The following is a 20,298-nucleotide window of genomic DNA, read 5'->3' as shown; positions in this document are numbered from 1 at the left end:
TTTTTGATTTTATTTCCAATATTCTGGGAGGTGGGTCATAGAGGATCCTGCTGTGATGTATGTCAGAGAGTGTTTTGCCTATGTTCTCCTCTAGGAGTTTTATAGTTTCTGGTCTTACATTGAGATCTTTAATCCATTTTGAGTTTATTTTTGTGTATGGTGTTAGAAAGTGTTCTAGTTTCATTCTTTTACAAGTGGTTGACCAGATTTCCCAGCACCACTTGTTAAAGAGATTGTCTTTAATCTATTGTATATTCTTGCCTCCTTTGTCAAAGATAAGGTGTCCATATGTGCGTGGATTTATCTCTGGGCTTTCTATTTTGTTCCATTGATCTATATTTCTGTCTTTGTGCCAGTACCATACCGTCTTGATAACTGTGGCTTTGTAGTAGAGCCTGAAGTCAGGTAGGTTGATTCCTCCAGTTCCATTCTTCTTTCTCAAGATCGCTTTGGCTATTCGAGGTTTTTTGTATTTCCATACAAATTGTGAAATTATTTGTTCTAGCTCTGTGAAGAATACTGTTGGTAGCTTGATAGGGATTGCATTGAATCTATAAATTGCTTTGGGTAGTATACTCATTTTCACTATATTGATTCTTCCAATCCATGAACATGGTATATTTCTCCATCTATTAGTGTCCTCTTTGATTTCTTTCACCAGTGTTTTATAGTTTTCTATATATAGGTCTTTAGTTTCTTTAGGTAGATATATTCCTAAGTATTTTATTCTTTCCGTTGCAATGGTGAATGGAATTGTTTCCTTAATTTCTCTTTCTGTTTTCTCATTATTAGTGTATAGGAATGCAAGGGATTTCTGTGTGTTGATTTTATATCCTGCAACTTTACTATAGTCATTGATTAGCTCTAGTAATTTTCTGGTGGAGTCTTTAGGGTTTTCTTTGTAGAGGATCATGTCATCTGCAAATAGTGAGAATTTTACTTCTTCTTTTCCAATTTGGATTCCTTTTATTTCTTTTTCTGCTCTGATTGCTGTGGCCAAAACTTCCAAAACTATGTTGAATAGTAATGGTGAAAGTGGGCACCCTTGTCTTGTTCCTGACTTTAGAGGAAATGCTTTCAATTTTTCACCATTGAGGATAATGTCTGCTGTGGGTTTGTCATATACGGCTTTTATTATGTTGAGGTATGTTCCTTCTATTCCTGCTTTCTGGAGAGTTTTTATCATAAATGGGTGTTGAATTTTGTCAAAGGCTTTCTCTGCATCTATTGAGATAATCATATGGTTTTTATTTTTCAATTTGTTAATGTGGTGTATTACATTGATTGATTTGCGCATATTGAAGAATCCTTGCATCCCTGGGATAAAGCCCACTTGGTCATGGTGTATGATCTTTTTAACGTGTTGTTGGATTCTGATTGCTAGAATTTTGTTAAGGATTTTTGCATCTATGTTCATCAGTGATATTGGCCTGTAGTTTTCTTTTTTTGTGGGATCTTTGTCAGGTTCTGGTATTAGGGTGATGGTGGCCTCATAGAATGAGTTTGGAAGTTTACCTTCCTCTGCAATTTTCTGGAAGAGTTTGAGCAGGATAGGTGTTAGCTCTTCTCTAAATTTTTGGTAGAATTCAGCTGTGAAGCCGTCTGGACCTGGGCTTTTGTTTGCTGGAAGATTTTTGATTACAGTTTCAATTTCCGTGCTTGTGATGGATCTGTTAAGATTTTCTATTTCTTCCTGGTCGAGTTTTGGAAAGTTGTACTTTTCTAAGAATTTGTCCATTTCTTCCTCGTTGTCCATTTTATTGTCATATAATTGTTGATAGTAGTCTCTTATGATCCTTTGTATTTCTGTGTTGTCTGTTGTGATCTCTCTGTTTTTGTTTCTAATTTTATAAATTTGATTTTTCTCCCTTTGTTTCTTGATGAGTCTGGCTAATGGTTTGTCAATTTTATTTATCTTTTCAAAGAACCAGCTTTTGGTTTTGTTGATTTTTGCTGTGGTCTCTTTTGTTTCTTTTGCATTTATTTCTGCTCTAATTTTTAAGATTTCTTTCCTTCTACTAACCCTGGGGTTCTTCATTTCTTCCTTTTCTAGTTAAAAGCATCAATTCTTCTGCTCTCAGCTTTCTTTATAGTCCAACTCTCACATCCATACATGACTACTGGAAAAACCATAGCTTTGACTAGATAGATGGACCTTTGTTGACAAAGGTCTCTTTGTATATGTACATATACATATATATGTATGTATATATGTACATATATATGTACATATATGGAGAAGGAAATGGCAACCCACTCCAGTGTTCTTGCCTGGAGAATCCCAGAGATGGAAGAGCCTGGTGGGCTGCTGTCTATGGGGTCGCACAGAGTCGGACACGACTGATGCGACTTAGCAGCAGCAGCACATATATATATACATATACATATATGTGTATATGTACATATACATAGGTACATGTACATATATATAATATTAGTAGTGTAAAGTATGCCACAAAACAGATACAAAAATAAATATTTAAAAGATGAAGTAAAATACACAGAAATTCGAAAGATTTATTATTTGTTCCTGCACATCAAAGATCTTCCTGGCACAAGACGCCTCGCTTTGGGACACAGGACTAGTTCTAGAGCTGATGTTCCTGTAATTTTTCATGGGGACGTGGTGCCTGGCATGTCCTGAGCCCTGGGAGCTCCAGGCAGGATGACCTCAGGAAGAAGATGGAGCAGAAACACCTTTGGTTTCCCTTTTCTCTGCTTGTTTTACCCTGAGACCCTTCCACCACAGATGCCTTAGGTCCTCATGCAGTCTGCTTCTCCTCTCCTTTGGTAAAAGTTCTTCAGGAAGAAGGCTTCCCAGGTGACTTAGTAGGTAAAGGATCCACCGGCAATGCAGGAGACACAGGCAGATGCAAGTTCGATACCTGGGTCAGGAAGATCCCCTGGAGGAGGGCATGGCAACCCACTCCAGTACTCTTGCCTGGAGAATCTCATGGACAGAGGAGCCTGGTGGGCTACAGTCCATGGGGTCACAAAGTATCAGACAGGACGGAAGCGACTGAGCGTGCACTTCTGGAAGGAGAAGGGAACATGTTTATTGAGGATCCACTATGTGTCAGGCCCTGTGCCTTCTGTGCATTAAATCATTTAATATTCAGGACTAGGGAAATGCAAGTGAGGCCAGTGCCTGGAGCCAAAGATTTAAAGGAGTACCGAAAGACTCAATAATCAAGATAAATCACATTTTCAGGCAATACTTTTTAAAAATCAAAACTAATGCAAGAACATCTTCGATGAATAAAATACCACAATTTTAGTAATAACAGGCTCGATATTATTGATTTTTCCTTTCACCTCAGGCTCCAATATGGCTCAGCAAGGTGCGGTCACTGATTTTTGTCTTTGTTTTAAAATTTTGATATGTTGTTCATCATGGATATTTTTCATTAATTCTGAAATTTTAAAAGTTGTATTAAAGTATGACATATCCTGATTACCGAGATTTTTTTTGAGGTTCCCTTAAATTTTCCTGAAATGATCACTTGCTTTACTCCAGTTCAGACCTTAACAGTCTGTGGGGCAATACTTGTGGTGGTTCCCATCCTACAGAGGAAGACACTAAATTTCAGATGGGTTGAGAAACTTGTCCCCAGTATGCACAGCTGATGAGTGAGAAATGGGATTTGAACCCAGGTCTGTGGGTCTCTAGATAGCTGGCTCTTGACCACATCTTTGGGCAGCCTGGTACACACTTGAAAACAGAGACTTGGAGATCTGATTTTCAAGTTCAATCTTCTGAATCCACAAGTGAGGAAAAGCACATACTTGCCCATAACCACATGGTGTGTCAGTCTACTGATTCCGAGTGCTCTTTCCAGAGGGCAGTGCCAAATGCAGAGGAATAGTGTTCATCATGGGGTGTGGAGGGTGCAGGGTGGAGTTGGTGGCCTATGAGTGAGGGAGGCCCTTCCTCAGCCTTTGTCCCAAATCTACTGGGTCAACTGACTTCTCATGGTCTTGCTCCTGGGCTTAGGTGCCCCCTGCAAAGTGTTAGTGATAGGTGCTCAATTGTGACCGTTGTGACCAACTCTTTGTGACCCATGGGGCAAGATCCCAAAGGGCAAGATCCCATGTACTGTGTAGCCCACCAGGCTCCTCTGTCCATGGAATTCTCCAAGCAAGAATACTGGAATGAGTGGCTATTCCCTTCTCCAGGGATCGAACCCAGGTCTCCTGCATTGCAGGCAGATTCTTTACCTTCTGAGCCACCAGGGAAGCCCTCTGCAAAGTCCCCAGGTTATCTCAGTGGACTAATCCATGGCTGACTTGCCAAGGGAACAGGCTGTGGTGCTGTGCTGAGCCACTAGAGGGCATATGGAGCACGTACTTGGAGGAGCTCATCAAAGCCTGATGGAAACTTCGCTCAGGGCCTTGGATCCTGGAGGCCTTTGGGTCCTTCTTATCCATGCTGTTGAAAGACCAACTTCTGTCTTGTGCTTGCATTTCTCTAGTACCTTCCACAACATTTTCGACTGGAGCTTCCATTTCTTTCTTTTTTTTAAAAAAAATTATTTATTTATTTTTTAAATTGAAGGATAATTGCTTTACAGAATTGTGTTGGTTTCTGCCAAACATCAGCTTGAATCAGCCATAGGTATACATATGTCACCTCTCTCTTGAACTGAGCTTCCATTTCTTGATTCTATTCTTGCCCTTTGGGATCACACAGAATACACCCTTCTGTCCCAGCATTCATTCATTCAGTTCATGCTGAATGCCTACTCTCGGCCAGCCTTTGAGCTTTATGCTGGGGGCAAAGAGAGGAGCCATTGTATTTCCTACACTTTAAGACATCTGGATCAACGATCATGTCTGAATCTTGGAGTTTGGGAGGCAGGCCAGGTCCAGCCCTTGGGGAAGGAGGGAGAGTTGGGATGCTAGGGCCCTTGGCCCTGTCCATCTGTTCCAGGCTTCTCAAGAGGTCTCTGTTCTCTGTCTTTCAGCCTATGACTGTGACTTCTTTAACAAAGGTAAGCTCAGCCTTGAAAGCCGAGGCATTGCCATCTGTGCCCTGGTGCCACAGCATCAGCCATCCTGAGGCCCTGCTGGTCCTGAGTGATGTGGGGCAGGAAGACTCCATCATGCAGAGAGGGCCCTGACAGTGCAGGGCCCAGAGATGCCCTGGGACTCTGCCCAGCAGCTTCTGCTGCCTCTGTCAGAGCCCAGGGCAGGCTAGCTTCCCGGGTGTGCTCATGTGGCAGCTTCACCAGGAAATGGAAACCCCTTTTGCACCAGTGCTGCCCCATAGCCTTTCTCATCTGGCTCATCAGGCCCATGGACTCTTGTCTTGGGTTTCCTGAAGTTTTGAGCTGGCAAAGGCAGATGCAAACTGCTCTTCCTTTGTTGGGGCAAAACCTGTGGTCCAGCGCAGTCTGTCAGATTTATCTTCAGTTTTAACCAAGGTCTCAGGGTAACAGGATATGCTCCAACTTCTCGCTAACTAGGTCATGACTAAAGACTCCAGGGAGGTTAATGTCCGGTGTTAGAATCAATTAGTCAGTTTAATCACTGGGGTTGGATGGGATTGGAGGGCTGCCCAGGAATAGTTTTAAGCACTGATCTTTGTGCGGTGGGGCCAGGTTGGCCGAATTAAAAGCTCATCAAGTCCTTGATGCCATTCACCTTTGACTTCTGAGGTCCCCTCTGCCCCTGCTTCCAGGCACCATCCTGCCAGGAGCAAGTCTATATGGATACAAGCCCAAGGCTTTTCCCCTATTACCCACATGATCAGATTTTGGTTTGTGAAACGTCCCCCTGGAGGGTAAAATAGTGGGGGCCTGACTAGAGGGACAAGGATACCAGGTAGGGGGTCCATGAGATGAGAGCTGAACCAGGTACAGCATGATTATTTACAATAGCTGCAGCAGCAGCTCAAGGGGCACGGGTTTCCTAGACAATCACAACAGCCCTGTAACCGACCTCACAGGCTTTGGTGTGCCCTGCCTTCCAGGGTCATCTTTCCAGTCACAGTCCCTGCTGTGACTGAAAATATTAGCCTCAGCGGGCTCCTGATAGCCCCTGACCTTTAACTCCTGGAGGCCTGAATCTGTGCTGGGAGGACTGCGGTCCCTTCACAGGCAGGGTCTGTCTGACACCAGGCAAGACATTTCAGCAAGACAGCTCCGAGCAGAGTTTTCTCCCTTCTGTGGCATTTTGGGTGGCAGTAACTGACAAAGGACAGGCTGCTTCTAGCATCCTCCACCCACCCACCCACCCACCCACCCATCCATTCCTTGCTCGGCTTTGCTGCCAACATTTTCTCTGGTCCAGGCCCTTGCCCGGTGCTGGGGACGCAATGGTTAATGAGACCTGTCCCAGGAGCTCTGGAGCCAGCCCACCCCAACTCTCTAGAGCCCACTGTGTCTTCTTCACTCCACATTCAGTTGGTGTTTGAAGCTGACCGCTGGTGGGAGTATTCACACCATGGAAATCAGCAAACATTACCAAATGGGGTTTTGTGTATTCATTTTTTGAGTGCTGACTGTTCACCATTTCCCAGCACAGCACTGCCTGTGTCCCGTCTGGTAGGGGAGACAGATGTGGTCTCCCCAGTTGAGACCCTCCTCGTAAGAGCTGTGATCAGCATGTACCATGCACCGATGCTGCTGGAGCACAGGGGAGGAAAGATGCTCACATGTGAGAGGAGAGGGTGCGGGGAGAGCTGCACCACAGAGGCGGCATTTGAGCTGGGCCCCAGAGATGGAGGAGGCGTTGGCCGCGGGCACAGACAGGGAGGACTGTGCTGAGTGGGTGGGGCGGCACGGGTGGAGACAAGGTGGAGCGCCATAGGGTTCTTACAGGGAAGAGCGAGAGAAGTTTGGTGTGGCAGGGGCAGGGGTTGGGGCTTGAGGGGTCCCTGAATTCAGGCCGGGCTCTTGGACTCTATCCTGAGAGCAGAGGGGAGCTGTTGAGGAGTTGCAGCAGGGACTGGAAAGATGACTCTGGAAGGCAGGGCACACCAGAGCCTGTGAGGTTGGTTACAGGGCTGTTGTGGTTGTCTGGGAAACCTGTGCCCCTGTCCCGCCTGTGCCGACAACCCCAGGAACCCAAGAGACCCAGAAGTGACACATGTTTGAAAGAAGTGGATAGATGCTAACGCTGAACCCAAGCCTTTCTGGCCTTTACTCTCCAGACCTCGGGTGGGCAGAGACTACACAGATGTCTTCTCCCAGGGGCAACTCTGAATAGCACAGCAGCTGGGATGGTAGAGTCTCAGGCAGGGGGGCTGGCTGGTGGAGAGACGTTGCGGACCCAGATGCCCACCCCCACACCCCCACCCCTCTAGGGGTGGCCTGTTTCCAGGCTTCCCACAAAGTGGTTCAGGGGCTATGAAGGGGGTCAGTTCCTCAGTGGCTGGCAACCTGGGCCTCCCGTCCCTTGCTTCTGGAAATCAAGGTCCCCAGGGCCTGGGGCGGAGGACGTGACCCAGTGGAGCTCTTGGGCCTCTCTTCTCCCCCATCTCAAGCAAGGCTGGGCAGGTAGGGATAGATAGGAGGTGAGCAGAGGCCCAGGGAAGCAGGACTTATGACTGGGCCCCCTTTCTCCAGCACTAGGGAAAGGCCCCTACCAGCTGGCTAGCTTGGCAGCCGGCGGTGCCTTGGTGGCCATGAAGGTGGCAGGCAGTGCCCTGGTCCTAGTGAGAGCAGAGGACGTGGCGCCGGGGGACATTGTGAACTTCCTGCTGACAGCTGCCTTGTACAAGGCCAAGGCCCACGGTAAGGCCCACCCTTGGAAGGAGGGGCAGATGCTGTGACCCTAAGCCAGCTCTGGTAGCTGGAGAAGTGTGGGATTCCAACAGGCGCCCGTTTCTTAGTTGAGACAGGGTTCTGGGTCAGCCTCTCAGCCTCTTTCAAGAGACACTGTCCATCTTCTTCCTGAGAGATCAGGGAGGCCAAGGTCCAGATGAACCTGTGCACCCTGCTTCACACAACAGCTATGTTCCAGAAAAGCCAGTGGCAATAATTACTACTTCCCCTCCCCTCCCCTCTGTCTCTCTCTTCCTCCTCCTCAGCCCCCTCTATTTTTAAGATTAGACGGACTTCAAATGCCAGAGGGGAGCTGGCTAATGTATTGACTGCAGCAGAACTTCTCCTGTGAATGGAGGACCGGGTTCTTGATTTGCTCAGTTGTGGTTCGGAATTCTGGACTGGTGGGTTAACACAGACTGAAGCACATAGCCCATGTCCTGAGTCTCAGACTGTCAGCAGACCCAAAGGCTTAGCTGTAGTGGGCACCATCTTCTCTTCAGAGTGCAGTAGTGCCTGAGGGTTGGCAGGACCTTGCCTGGTGGGGAGTGACCCCCTGGTGGTATTTGCATTGGGTCCTGGGCCAGCCAAAGCCTCAGTTCACCAGTGCTGGGAAGCCTTCTCTTCTGTGACCATTTCTGCATGTCCCAGCATGCATTCACTGTGATCAGAGTTTCTTCCCCAAATCCTGTTGGTCCCATCTAGTCAGTATCTCCTAATCACAAGGATGGTTCACACAGCCAATCCCAGTGTGGACTGGCGTCTTGAACCAAGACACGGCTCAGAGAGTTCATTCTAGCCTGAGAATTTAAGTTCTCATGTTCTTAGGATCTGTGGTTTGTCTAGTTATGAGGATCGTCCTCCCCTCTCTTAATTTCTCTCCCCTCCTCCTTCCTTCCTCTTCCTCCTCTGCAGCTTCCCTTGCCTCCCTCCCTTTCACTGAACCCTGTTCCTATGCCAGGCACAGAGTTGGGCACCAGGGAACCAGCAGTGTCAGAGACATCATCCCTGCCCACCAGAAGTCCACCGTCCCACCCAGCGGACACAAAAGCAGTTACAGTGCCTGGGGGAAGGTGGAGTCCCTAGCTCAGTCTTGGGGAGTCAAGAGAGGCTTCTTAGAATATGTTCCTCAAGGGGTTGGAAGGAGCCAGGGAGGAACCTGTAATCCAAGTGGGTCTTTATCCTGAGAGCAGTGGGGAGCCATGGAAGGGCTTTAAGGAGAGGAGGGACACCCCAGCACAGCTCGGGGTGATGTCCATGGTGGGGTGAGTCAGGGGTACAGGAGGAAGTGCCGGGAGGAATCCCATCACTGCATGAGGAAACGTGGGCGTGAGGAGCCAGGGACTAGGCTATGGGAGGGCCAGAAGCACCTCCAGTGTCCCCCAAAGAGAACGCTTCCTCCCTAGACATGCCTGACCTTCAGATCTGTGTGGTCCTGCTTGAAGAATTAAGGGTGTCTCACAACCTTCCAGATGTAACGGGCCATCTGCTTAGTGGGAATTTTCTATTCCCCATTCAGTATTTTAGTCCAGTAAGTAAGGTCTAGTGGAGAGGGGGTGTTGATTTTCCAGTGGTTTTATGGCGTGTTAAGCAGAACCTAGAGTAGCCTGACCCTGGAGAATGTCACTGTGGATGGGATGCCCCGAAGCTGTGAAAGCCAGCCTCCATTTCGGTCAGACCTGGGTTTTCTGAGCAGCTGGGGGCAGGACCTAGTGAGGACCCCGCTTCCCCTCCCACCCCATCCTGTGCTCCTTCCCTGTGCTGAGCCCAGAGTACTGGATAGCAGAAGAGAATGTCCCTTCCAGGTAAGCTCTGGGGTGGCTACGTGGAGGAGGTGTCCTTTGAACTTAGCCTTGAAGAACGGGAAAGACTGTGATGGAAAGAAATGTCACCGATGTGAAAAGGTCACAAAGAGGAGGACTCAGCGGTCCTTTAGCCTAAGCCTCTCCCTGGCAGTCTTGACCCCGCATGGAATGTACTGAAGGGACACATTGCTACATCCCGGCAGCACGTCTCCCTGGAGTATCAATTTTCATTCAAGATTTTTAGAGGAGGTTATCTATTATTGATTCTATTATTTATTATTAATAATAGATTTATTATTAATACTATCTCACTCTTCTGTAGTACCTACCATGTGCTGGGCACTGTTCTAAGTGTTTCACCTGTAATAACTCATTTAATCCTCACAACAGTCTTAGGAAGTAGTTGCTATCATTTAAATTACTTTCCCAGTTTACAGATGTGAGAACTGAGGCCCAGAGAGGTTAGGTAACTTACCCAAGGGCACTTGGAAGTGACAGCAGCCCACTTTTTGATAGGTTGCCTCCCAAACAGAGAAATTAAAAGAGAAATAAAATTTAGAATGTGAAAGTCACTTGATTAATTAAGGTAAAACTCAAGACTCTGTACAGTCAGTCCTCTGTATCCATGGTCCTACATCTAGGAATTAAAACCAACTGCAGGCAAAATTTCAGATGTGAAACCTACAGATCAGGATGGATGACTGCTAGGACATTAAACATCGCAGACTTGGGCATCTGCAGATTTTGGTGCTATTGGGGGTACTGAGGGATGACTGTACCTCAAGCTTTGGGTTTCAGCCTCTCCCCTGTTAGGAGGACTTAAGGACAAATGATTGAGAAACTTGGTTTAGGCCAACCCCAGTCTTCATAAAGGAGAAAGCCAAGACTCAGAGATGGGGGGTGACTAACCTGAGGTCACACAGCAAGGGACTTCACGCTCCACCCCTCTGGGGTGCCCCATGCCCACTCCTGGATCCCATCCCTAGGGCTGACTGCACGGTGGTTAAGAGTCTGGACTCCAGTCCTGCCTCCCTTATCCACCATCAGTGTGACTCTAGGCCTCACTTCCCTCATCTGTAAAATGGGAATAACAGTGTCGTCACCTTCTAAGCTATTATACAGAATTGGCTTCTTCTCTAAGTTTACACCCCTGCCCCTCCACATCTGCCACTTGAATGTCAGCTCCATGAGGACAGGGGTTTTGTCCTTTTGTTCTCTTTTGTGTTCCTGATGCCTAGAACAGTGGCTGGCACATGATGGGCCCTCAGTAATATTAGCTGCTGAATGAGTGAATTCACTGCCTCACAGGGCTCTCTTGGAATTTAGTACAAGCAGCGAGCAGAGGGCTTGCTTGCTTAGCATTGCGCCTGGCACGGAGTTAAGTCCTTGCTCAGTTGCAGTTGTTGACATTAATAATGAGTTCTTCCTCCAGTTATCTCATGTCTTCTCACAGCTGCCCAGGGAGGTCTAACAGGAACTCCTGGGGCCACGAGGGGAGGGGTGGTGATGGGGGAGACGCACCAGGTCGGGTGCTGGGCTTTCACACGTTGTTCATCCTTCACAACCTGGAGGCGTTAATTCACTTGCCCACCACATGCCAGCCGTGGCAGGCAGGGACTCCAGACACCTGCTTGTGGATTTGGGTCCTGACCCTGCAGGGCCCTGTGTGTGTGTGTGTGTGTGTGTGCGTGCATGTTTGTGGGGGGGCTATCCACCCAGCAACAATGCACTCTCTCTAGAAATAGGCCCTGGTGGAGACAGGAGAGAGGACAGAGGGGCCCAGCTCTGGAGCAGTTTCCCCTCCATGAGCTGGACTCAAGTCCCCAGCTCCCCCATCTCTGGCCCTCTGGGATTCTGTAAGGGGCAGGACCACGGAAACTGAAGCCTGGCAAATCAGCAAAGCCCAGCTCGTCCAGTACGTCCCACGGAACAGAACTCTGGGACGGCCGTTTCTGTCTGTCCTGCTCTCCGCCATTTTCTCAGCATCTAGAATAGCACCTGGCACATAGAGGGGCCTCAGACATGTTTGCAGGAGTGGGGAGGAGGGAGGGAAAGAGGGAGGAAGAAGGGAAGGCGGGAAGGGAAGAAAGGGAGGGAGGGGGTGGTTCGGTCACCTGCATAAGGCTCTGTAGTTGGGACTGTAACTCCCCCCGTCGCCACCCGCTCAGGCAGAGGTGGTGTGTGCAGAGGGGCGGCCAGCAGGCCGAGATGGGTGGGCCGAGGGGAGGTGGCTCAGGCTTGGAGGAGCAGGGCCCAGTCCTGGGTCGCTGAGACTGCAGATGGAGCCTGGGTGTCTGCCCCGCCCCCGCCCATCTGGATCCCTCTCTGCCGACTTTACCCCCATGGCTCTTTGCAGACCCAGATGTGGTGTCCCTGGAGGCAGCGGACAGACCCAACTTCTTCCTACACGTCACAGCCAACGGGTCTCTGGAGCTGGCTAAGTGGCAGGCCGACGATGCCTTCCGCCACCATGCCTCCTTCTCTCTGCACCGGGGGACGTGGCGGGCGGGCCTGGTGGCCCTGGAGTCCCTGGCGGAGCCCGGGGCCTTCCTTTACGTGTCGGGCCCAGTGCTGGCCCTGCGGCCGTACGAGCACACGGAGGCCTTCCGCTGGGGCACGCTATTCCGCCTTCTGGGTAGGTGTCTACCCTGCCTCACCCTCCCTGCCATCTCCCCACCTCACCCTTCCCATTGCCCCTGAGAGACGATACCTTCACTCTCCTGCTGCAGGGAGGCCACACGGTGCCACCCCTGAGACGGGAGGGGACCTGGCCTCCGTGTTGGTGGCCCAGGGAGCCTTGGGCAGTGCGGCTTGGTGCCCAGCCAGCCTCCCGGGTCTGCCTACTCCCGCAGGCCATTTACATGGTCTAAAAATAGGGCGGCCTTTGTGGAAGCAAGGAGGAAAGTGATCATCCTGGCCACAGCTTGTGTAGCCTGCTGGCTCAGGTTTCCTGCTGATGGGGGCACATGCCTGCCCTGTGAGCTCAAAGATTGCCCACTGGGGCACAGACGAGGAGCCCGCAGACCCCCCGTCCCCGCTGAGAGGCCCGGACCCTGGGTGGTGATGGGGCAGCTTCGTGCCCTTTCTAGCCGAGACCAATGGCTTCCAAGGCTTTGCCATACCCCTGCCAGGTGGGTCTGCCCCAAAAGTAGTTGTTCTCTGCCTACACCCTGGAGACAGTGATTATAATGTCCTCACTGCTCCAGGCTGGCCTGTCTGTCTTGTATGTGGACGTGTATGTTTGCGCTTGTGTGGGCACCAGTGCTGTATGAATGGATCCATTTACACGCACATGTGTGTAAAAGCGCCCCCAGTCAGCCTTTCCTTTACCATCCCCTGCCCCTCCCAGCCCAGGGCGAGGCCAGCTCACTCTTACACTCAGTGGTCACCTGTCAAGTCCACCAGGGACCCCACCCAGCATGGATTCATCACCGGCTGTGATGCTAGGACTGTGTCCCTTGCTGGAAGTCACCAGTGCAGAGTGAAAAAAGCCCAGGCTATGAAACCAGACAGCCTTGGGTTTGAATCCTGACCCCTGTCCTTGGCACTTGGAAGAGCCCCAGAACCCCTCTCCCTGTTTCTTCTCCCTGGGACATTTGCCTCAGAAGGTTGTTGTGAGGATTGACTGTCTCCTGGGCTTTGCTCTGGGCCTGGCTCACAGCAGGTGCTCCTCAGATGTAAATTCCCAGTTCTGGTCTCAAGGATCTTGGAAAAGCAGGCTTCTTTACAGCCAGCAGCGGCGCTGGGGACTGAGGAGTCAGAATGGGGCTGCTCCCTCCAGCCTGCTGGGGAGCTTGCCCACACCTCCCAGCTCAGGCCACAGTTTCAGAGACTGGTCACTTGTGCCAATGTGGTCTGGGGTCTTGGAGACAGTGGAGAATCTGCCTGCAGTGCAAGAGACCTGGGTTCAATCCCTGGGTCAGGAAGATCCCCTGGAGAAGGGAATGGCAACCCACTCCAGTATTCTTGCCTGAAGAATCCCATGGACAGAGAAGTCTGTTGGGCTACAGTCCATGGAGTCTCAAAGAGTTGGACACGACTGAGTGACTAACACACCATCTCAAAACCCCCCATGGTCTCCAGACTTTCCATGAAGATCCTTCATTTGTCAAGGCACTAGCTCAAGGCCTTTTTAGAGGAAATTACTTCTGGGAAAGTCTAATATTCCCAGCATCTTCTGTGATTAGTTTCTTCATCTTTAAAATAGTGCTACCCATGAGGATGAGTGAGTAAATACCTGTGAAATGTTGAGTGTTGTGCTTGCTGTTAAGAGTTGGCTGTTGTTATCATTAGCCACCAAGGTCAGAGGGGGCAATTCTGGCCACCAGGGCCTCAGAGGGGCAGGTGACAGGGCAGCCTCATGGAAAGGTCAGGGGTCCCAGCCTCTTTGGCCGCCTCTCAAAGTCCAGCCCCAACTGCCTGCTCCATAGCCCCACTGCTGAGACTTCAGCCCCCACAAAACCAAGGTCCCAGGGTCCCAACCCAAGGATCCCCCAGACACTGATCTCAACTCTCAAGAATACAGTTTCTCCTTAGGTTGGCTTTTCATTTTATTTTAAAATTTCATTTCAGTCTTCACTTTTTTTTCATGAGTCCATTCATCTCTTCCATGGAGCAGGATGGGCATGGGCTGAGCTGGGATGACCTCTGTGCTCGGGCACCTGGTCAGGAGCTGGTGCCTGGTGTCACTCAGTCTCGGGGCCCTGGGTTTGGTTGCCTTTCCAGATGCCAAGCCCTCAGGGGCTGCCTACCCCACTTGTGAGTGGCACTATGATGCCTGTGCCAGCCCCTGCTTCCAAACCTGCCGGGACCCATGGGCAGCCGGCTGCCGGGATGTGCCCAGGTGAGGGGTCATGGGAGCCAAGGTGCTTACACCAGTGTCTGACATTCATCTGTGTGAATGGGTTTGTATGCCATCTGCGAGTTTAGGCATGAGCTTGTACTGACGTGCGTGTGTTCACATGTACTTATACATATATATATGTTTTGTTTACTGGGTATGGGGATGCGTGTGAACCAGGGTGAACCTGACTGATATGGGCATATGTGAATATGGATTTGTGCATGTGGGCATATAGCTGAGCCTTGTGTGTGTTCATGTGGGTGTAAAGGGTGGCTGTGGGTGCACAGATGTACAGAGCTGTGTGTATGTGCTTGTATATGAGCTGCAAGTATATGGGTGTTGGTGTAGCTGGGTGTGTGTTCATAAGAGTGTGTACACTGATGTTTTGGTAGACGGTGGACATATAAGTGTCTGTGTGAATGTTTTTGAGTCCTGCAGGTGTGGAGAAGAAACATGAAAATGTGCCTAAATGTACACATATGTGAGTGTGGGCACCAGGTGTGCATAACCAGCCCTTGTGCTCCAGACTATTAACTAGCGCCCTGCTCTGTCCTCAGGGTGGAGGGCTGTGTGCCCGCGTGTGCCACCCCCAAGGTCCTGGATGAAGTCACACAGAGATGCGTCCACTTGGAGGACTGTGAGTGGCCTGGACTTCTCACCCCTCCTCCGGTGTCCTCTAAATCCCCCGGTCTCACTGACCAGTCATGCTCAGCAGAGCCCCCTGGTCCCTGGAGAAGCAGAGTCAGCAGAGGGGCCTCTGGAAGGTGATATCCTCTAGAGCGGGCAGGGACTCATCCAGTCCATTACCTGGCTTTTTATAGAGAGAAAATATGAGGCCCATGTGGGGAAGAGGCTGGCTTGGGGTCCTGTGCTGAGAATGTGGCCAGATTCAGACCTGAGGTCACTGGGCTCTGGACTCAGTGTTTGAGGTGTGGGGCAGGGACCTGCTGATGTCTTGAGTCATCTGACACCACGTAACAGAGGCCCTGGGTGGGTCAGCAGCTGCCTATCCCCCTCACCGAGGATGCTAGCCCAGGAGCCCTACGTCACAGCCCTGTCCAGTGATGACCCCTGGACGCAGGAGTCGCCCCATTGGCTGAGCCTCTTCTCTCGTCCGCCCCAGGTGTGGAGCCTGTGGATTTGGTTCCCAGGGAGGCCCTTGGCAACGAGACCCTGCCTCCCGGTCAAGCGCTGCCCACTGCCAGTGACAGGGAGCCGCAGTTTCCACAGGAAGCTCCCGGGGCCTCATCCCACAGGCCAGCGCTCACACCGACTGCCCCACTCACCACAGCCCTGAACCCGCCCACGGCAGCCACGGTGGGGCCAGCGCTGTCTCCAGGCCCCGCCCAGGCCACTCAGCAACAGCTCCTGGGAGTCACAGCCTCTAACCTCCCCGAGCACCCCACAGAGGCCCTGGCCAGCAAAGGAGTGACTGCTGGCCACCCTGCTAGCTCCGGGGCCCCAGAGCCCTCATCCCTCCCCGTTTCACAGCACGTGCCCACATCTGGCATGGGGTCAGGTGCCATGGAGACGACCAGGGTGACCGTGATCCTGGCCAAGAGCCCCAACATCACAGTCTCCTCTCTGTCACCCCCCGCTCCTCGCGTCCCCCTCATGACCAAAGCTGTCACTGTCCTAGGCCTTGGCTCCTTGCCTGTTAAGACGACGCCCCTCCAGCCCTTCCCCAGCCTGGAGTTGCCTGCAAGTCCTTCCTCCAGGCCTGTGGCTTCGCCGGCAGTGACCTCCAGGCCCCCCACTTCCTCAGGAGCCCGCGAGGCTTCTCTGACACCTGCAATGACGAAGGTCATGACTGAGACAGGGGTCCCACAGTCCATACAGGCCCAGGGCCCTTCCAGTCCCAGCAGCCCCCCAGCTGAGGCCAGAACAGCTGCAGAACAGATTCCTGCCCATACCCTGGTGACTGAGAGCGTGGAGACCGTGCCTTCCCCAGAGAAGGTCCAACCCGGGCCCGACCAGCCCACAGGCCTGCCAGCAGCCCCACTTCCAAGCCCGCTCCCCATGGCCTCAGCCCGCCCCGCCCAGCACGCCACCACAGCCGCCAGGCCCCCAGCTCAGCCCTCAGGGACTGCAGCTGCCGCCAGTCTGTCTACAGTTGCTCACTCGTTGGGGGCCACACCCTTCACCACTCTGGAGTCCACCCGGCCAGCCCAGCTCCTCTCCGGCCTGCCTCCTGATACCAGCCTGCCCCTGGCCAAGGTGGGGACGTCTGCCCCAGTGGCCACGCCTGGCCCCAAAGGCTCTACCCTAACCCCTCCACTCCAGCAACAGGCCACGTCTCTCGCCGTGGCCACGACTCTGCCTGCTGGGACCCTCAGTCCTGCACCGCCTCTAACCCTGGCTGTCGTGGCCCAGGGTCATCAGCCCGGTCATGCGGTCCCTCAGGCAACAGGCACGGCTCCAGGCCTGCTTCTGGGAGCCACACTGCCAACTCCTGGGGTCGTGGCCGTGGCTGAAGGGGCGGCCTCCACAGTATCTGCTGCCCCACGAAAGAGCACCACGGAGAAGACGGCCATTCTGTCCAAGCAGGTGTCTCTGCCCACCTGGATATCCGGCTCTGCCCAGGGGCGCCTCACGGAGCTCATGCCTGCAGTGGCCCACACTGCTGCTACCTTGGTGACGGGGGCCGAGGGCCCCCGGGCCAGCACGGTGCCCCTGGTGCCCACATCCTACCCGCTGAGCCAAGTCTCGGCCAGGACGGCCTCCCGAGAGAGCCCACTCATTCTGCCCCCGCAGCTGGCTGAGGCCCACGGTACCTCGGCAGGACCTCAGCCCCCAGCGGAGCCGGAGGGAGAGGCCACCACCCAGCAGTCCGGGCGCTCGGCCCCCGCAGTCCAGAGCGTCTCTGCGGGTTCAGCTGAGGCCTTGGCAACCACTGCTGAGGCCAGAACGTCTGCCGCCTGTGTCGTGAGTGGCTTGTCAGGGTCTGCCCCGGTTTGTGGACTCTCTGTGCCTTCCCTCCTTCTGTGCCCCTGGGATTGGACACAATCCTGCTCTCACATCCTCACGCCTGGCTGCAGCTTCTCCTTAGCCAGCTGTCAGACTCTCAGATGACATTTAGCCACCGTCCTGGCCCCTGCCCCAGGCTCCTTGGGCCCCTGATGCCATAGCAGATCCCACATACCCAACCTGGAGTCCAGGGGCCTGTTGGATGGCTTGATGGGACAGCCAGTGTGACAGCATGGTGTGCTGGCGTGTGCGTAGCATGTTTATGTCTGTGTACCCACACGGGACTCTGTGTGAACTCGTTTGTGTTTACATGTACGGGACTCCATGTGAACACTCATCTATCTGCGTGTGTGCTCTTGTGCGTGTGATGTATGTTGTTGCAAGATGGTATATGTCTGTGTGTTTGTAGGAAAAGAGATAAAGTGTGTATGCGTGCATGTTTTGGGTTTCTCTGAGTCTGAACTAGTGGTCCGCACACCTCTGTGCCTAGAGCTCTCTGCAGGGCCAGGCAGTTATGTAGACTCTCCGGCACTCAGTCCCTGACTCCAGTCTCACGCTCAGCCCAGCCCCAGGCCCTCGGTGGGGGCCGGTGTTGGGTGGGTGGAGGGAGGGTGAAGGCACCATTTCCTCATCGTTGTGCCTCAGGGTCCCCCACCCGCCAGAACCTGCAAGGGTAAGGATCTGTGCCCTCACGGCTGGGGGTGGGCCAGAGCAGGGGATGTGAGCGGCAGCAGCCCCAAGGGGGTCACTCAAGCTGTTCCTCCACCCTCTGCCCCAGCCGATCGCCGAGCAGGACTGCATCCGCCACATTTGCGTGCAGGGCGAGCTGATCCGTGTGAACCAGTCCCAGCACTGTCCCCAGGGCGCCGCACCCCCTCTCTGTGGGGTCCTGGGCCTCGCCGTGAGGGTGGGCGGCGACCGCTGCTGCCCCATCTGGGAGTGCGCCTGTGAGTCGTGGGGTCTTCTGGCACCTCCCGTGTCTCCCTCATACCCTTACCCTAGCCCGACCTCTGCCCCTCACCTGTGTACTCTTGGCTCTCGGGGTAACTTTGACATGAACCCACAGAAGGATCTCTGACCTGGCAGATTTCCTACCCCTGTGACCTTTGATCTCTGTGGGACCCTCCAGCCAGCCCCCAGGGCCTCTGGATCACCCTGGAAAAGGCCTAATGGTCCTGAGTGGCCTTGGCCCTGGGGGAGCATCTGTTTATTCTTCTCGTCTCTCCCCTCCCCAGGCCGGTGCTCAATTTTCCCTGATCTGAGCTTTGTCACCTTTGATGGGAGCCACGTGGCCCTGTTTAAAGAGGCCATCTACATCCTCAGCCAGAGACCGGAAGAAATGGTCACCGTCCACGTCCTCGACTGCAAAAGTGCCAACCTGGTGACTATCCCCTGCTTCCCTTCCTGCTGGGACCTCGGGACTTGACTAGGTTTGGAGGGGAGATTGAGCAGTGAGTTGGCTTTGTTGAGGGTTATCAGAGGCCCCTGCCCACAGCTCCTCTCAGGCAAGGGCCGGGTAGGTGTCTTAGGGAGCCAGCACTTGCAGAAGGAGTGAGTGGAGCGCCACCTCCTGGCCCTTCCTAGAGCCTGCACCATTCACTGCTCATCCTAGCAGCCCAGGCCCCTGCGAAAGGTACTGAAATGCCAGGAGCTGGCATGCCATCCCTAGGATGTGGTCTGTGGTCGAGGATGCTGGCTGCAGTGAACTACCTCCTGGGATGCTCCCACGAGCCAGGTGGAAGGAGACAGCTTTTTGGGGGGCTTGCAGGAGGTCAGGTGGAACCAGAGCATTCTGTGGGATTCTGTGCACCATCTGTACAGCTGCAGTGGGTGCTCTTAGCACATTGTAGGAGCGCTGGCTTGGGGGAATGGGGAGAGGCCTGGTTCCTCTGGTTCCTTCCTCTGGTTCCCAGGAGGAGGAACCAGGAACACTGGCCTCCGGGTTGATGAGGGCTGGGTTCTCTCTGTAGGGGCACCTGAACTGGCCCCCGTTCTGTCTGGTGATGCTGAATGTGACTCACAAGACCCACGAGGTCACCATTGACCGCTTCAACCGCAAGGTGAGTGCGTCAGGGAGCCGGCCCACAGATCAGGGCAGCAATCAGGCGAGGGGCAGGAGGGGCTTTGAAGCTTATTCATAACTTGGGGTAAAGGTGGGGAGGGATCCTGTAAAAAAGTAGTGCAAATTAGATATACTTGGAGGTGATTTTCATTAGGATGTTTGTGACCACTCTAATGTCAGGGGAGGAAGTGTGCCAGGAGGAATATTGTGACTGAAAAGAAGCTAAATGGCAAGAGACAGTAGCCTTAAATGATTGTGGTTAAAATATTGGATTGGCCAAAAAGTTCATTCAGGTTTTTCTGTAAGATGATGTGACGGAAAGACTCAAACGAACTTTTTGGCCAACCCAATATTTCACTTTTGCAATTTTTACAAAAATAGAAGGCCATGTGAACACACTACTGGGGACTCTTCCAAGAAGGGGACTATCTAAGCAAGGAGCCGTGAATTTAAGCTTGCATCGGCTTCCCATTAAGCCCACCTTTGTCAAGGAGGCCGGTGCCTGACCACAGCCCCCCTCTGTGTGGGGCACCTGCCCCAAGGACCTTTCCTTTGCTCCTCCCAGTGGGAGAGTGAGCTGGGCTTACTCCTTCTCAGGTCCCAGAGTCCCCGCTCTCCCCACCTCTTCCTGAGGTAAGACCTGCAGCCCTCTTACTAGAATCTGCTCATGAACACACTGCTTAGACTTCAGCATAATACTTGCTGGGTTTTGTCCCACATGCTTCAGGGTCGTGGAGCCCACGGCACTGTCTGTACAGCTCAGAAGGCTTGGGATAAGAGAGAGCCAGGGAATTGCCCAAGGTTAATGTTTTCTGACTGCTGGGCTGGGACTCCCTCTGTTCAGCACAGTAGTTT

At 52.5% G+C, this 20,298-nt stretch overlaps 1 protein-coding gene across 1 annotated transcript in view; it reads left to right on the top strand.

The window, feature by feature from the left end:
• OTOG (otogelin) overlaps window positions 1-20,298 on the top strand; it is an 87,053-nt gene that overhangs the window by 41,899 nt on the left and 24,856 nt on the right. The window contains exons 31-39 of the mRNA XM_086339762.1: window positions 4,965-4,991; window positions 7,569-7,736; window positions 11,928-12,206; window positions 14,297-14,414; window positions 14,972-15,051; window positions 15,538-17,339; window positions 18,160-18,328; window positions 18,617-18,762; window positions 19,352-19,441. Coding sequence (XP_086195888.1) covers window positions 4,965-4,991; window positions 7,569-7,736; window positions 11,928-12,206; window positions 14,297-14,414; window positions 14,972-15,051; window positions 15,538-17,339; window positions 18,160-18,328; window positions 18,617-18,762; window positions 19,352-19,441 — 2,879 coding nt within the window. The remainder of the gene's footprint in view (window positions 1-4,964; window positions 4,992-7,568; window positions 7,737-11,927; window positions 12,207-14,296; window positions 14,415-14,971; window positions 15,052-15,537; window positions 17,340-18,159; window positions 18,329-18,616; window positions 18,763-19,351; window positions 19,442-20,298) is intronic.

The sequence above is a fragment of the Bos grunniens genome, chromosome 15 (genome assembly GCF_055505025.1).
Source record: "Bos grunniens cultivar Pamir isolate PY7600 chromosome 15, Bosgru_T2T1.0, whole genome shotgun sequence".
NCBI classification, from domain to species: domain Eukaryota; kingdom Metazoa; phylum Chordata; class Mammalia; order Artiodactyla; family Bovidae; genus Bos; species Bos grunniens.
Note: the sequence above shows the minus strand (reverse complement) of the source record. Positions and strands in the feature narration are given on the sequence as shown.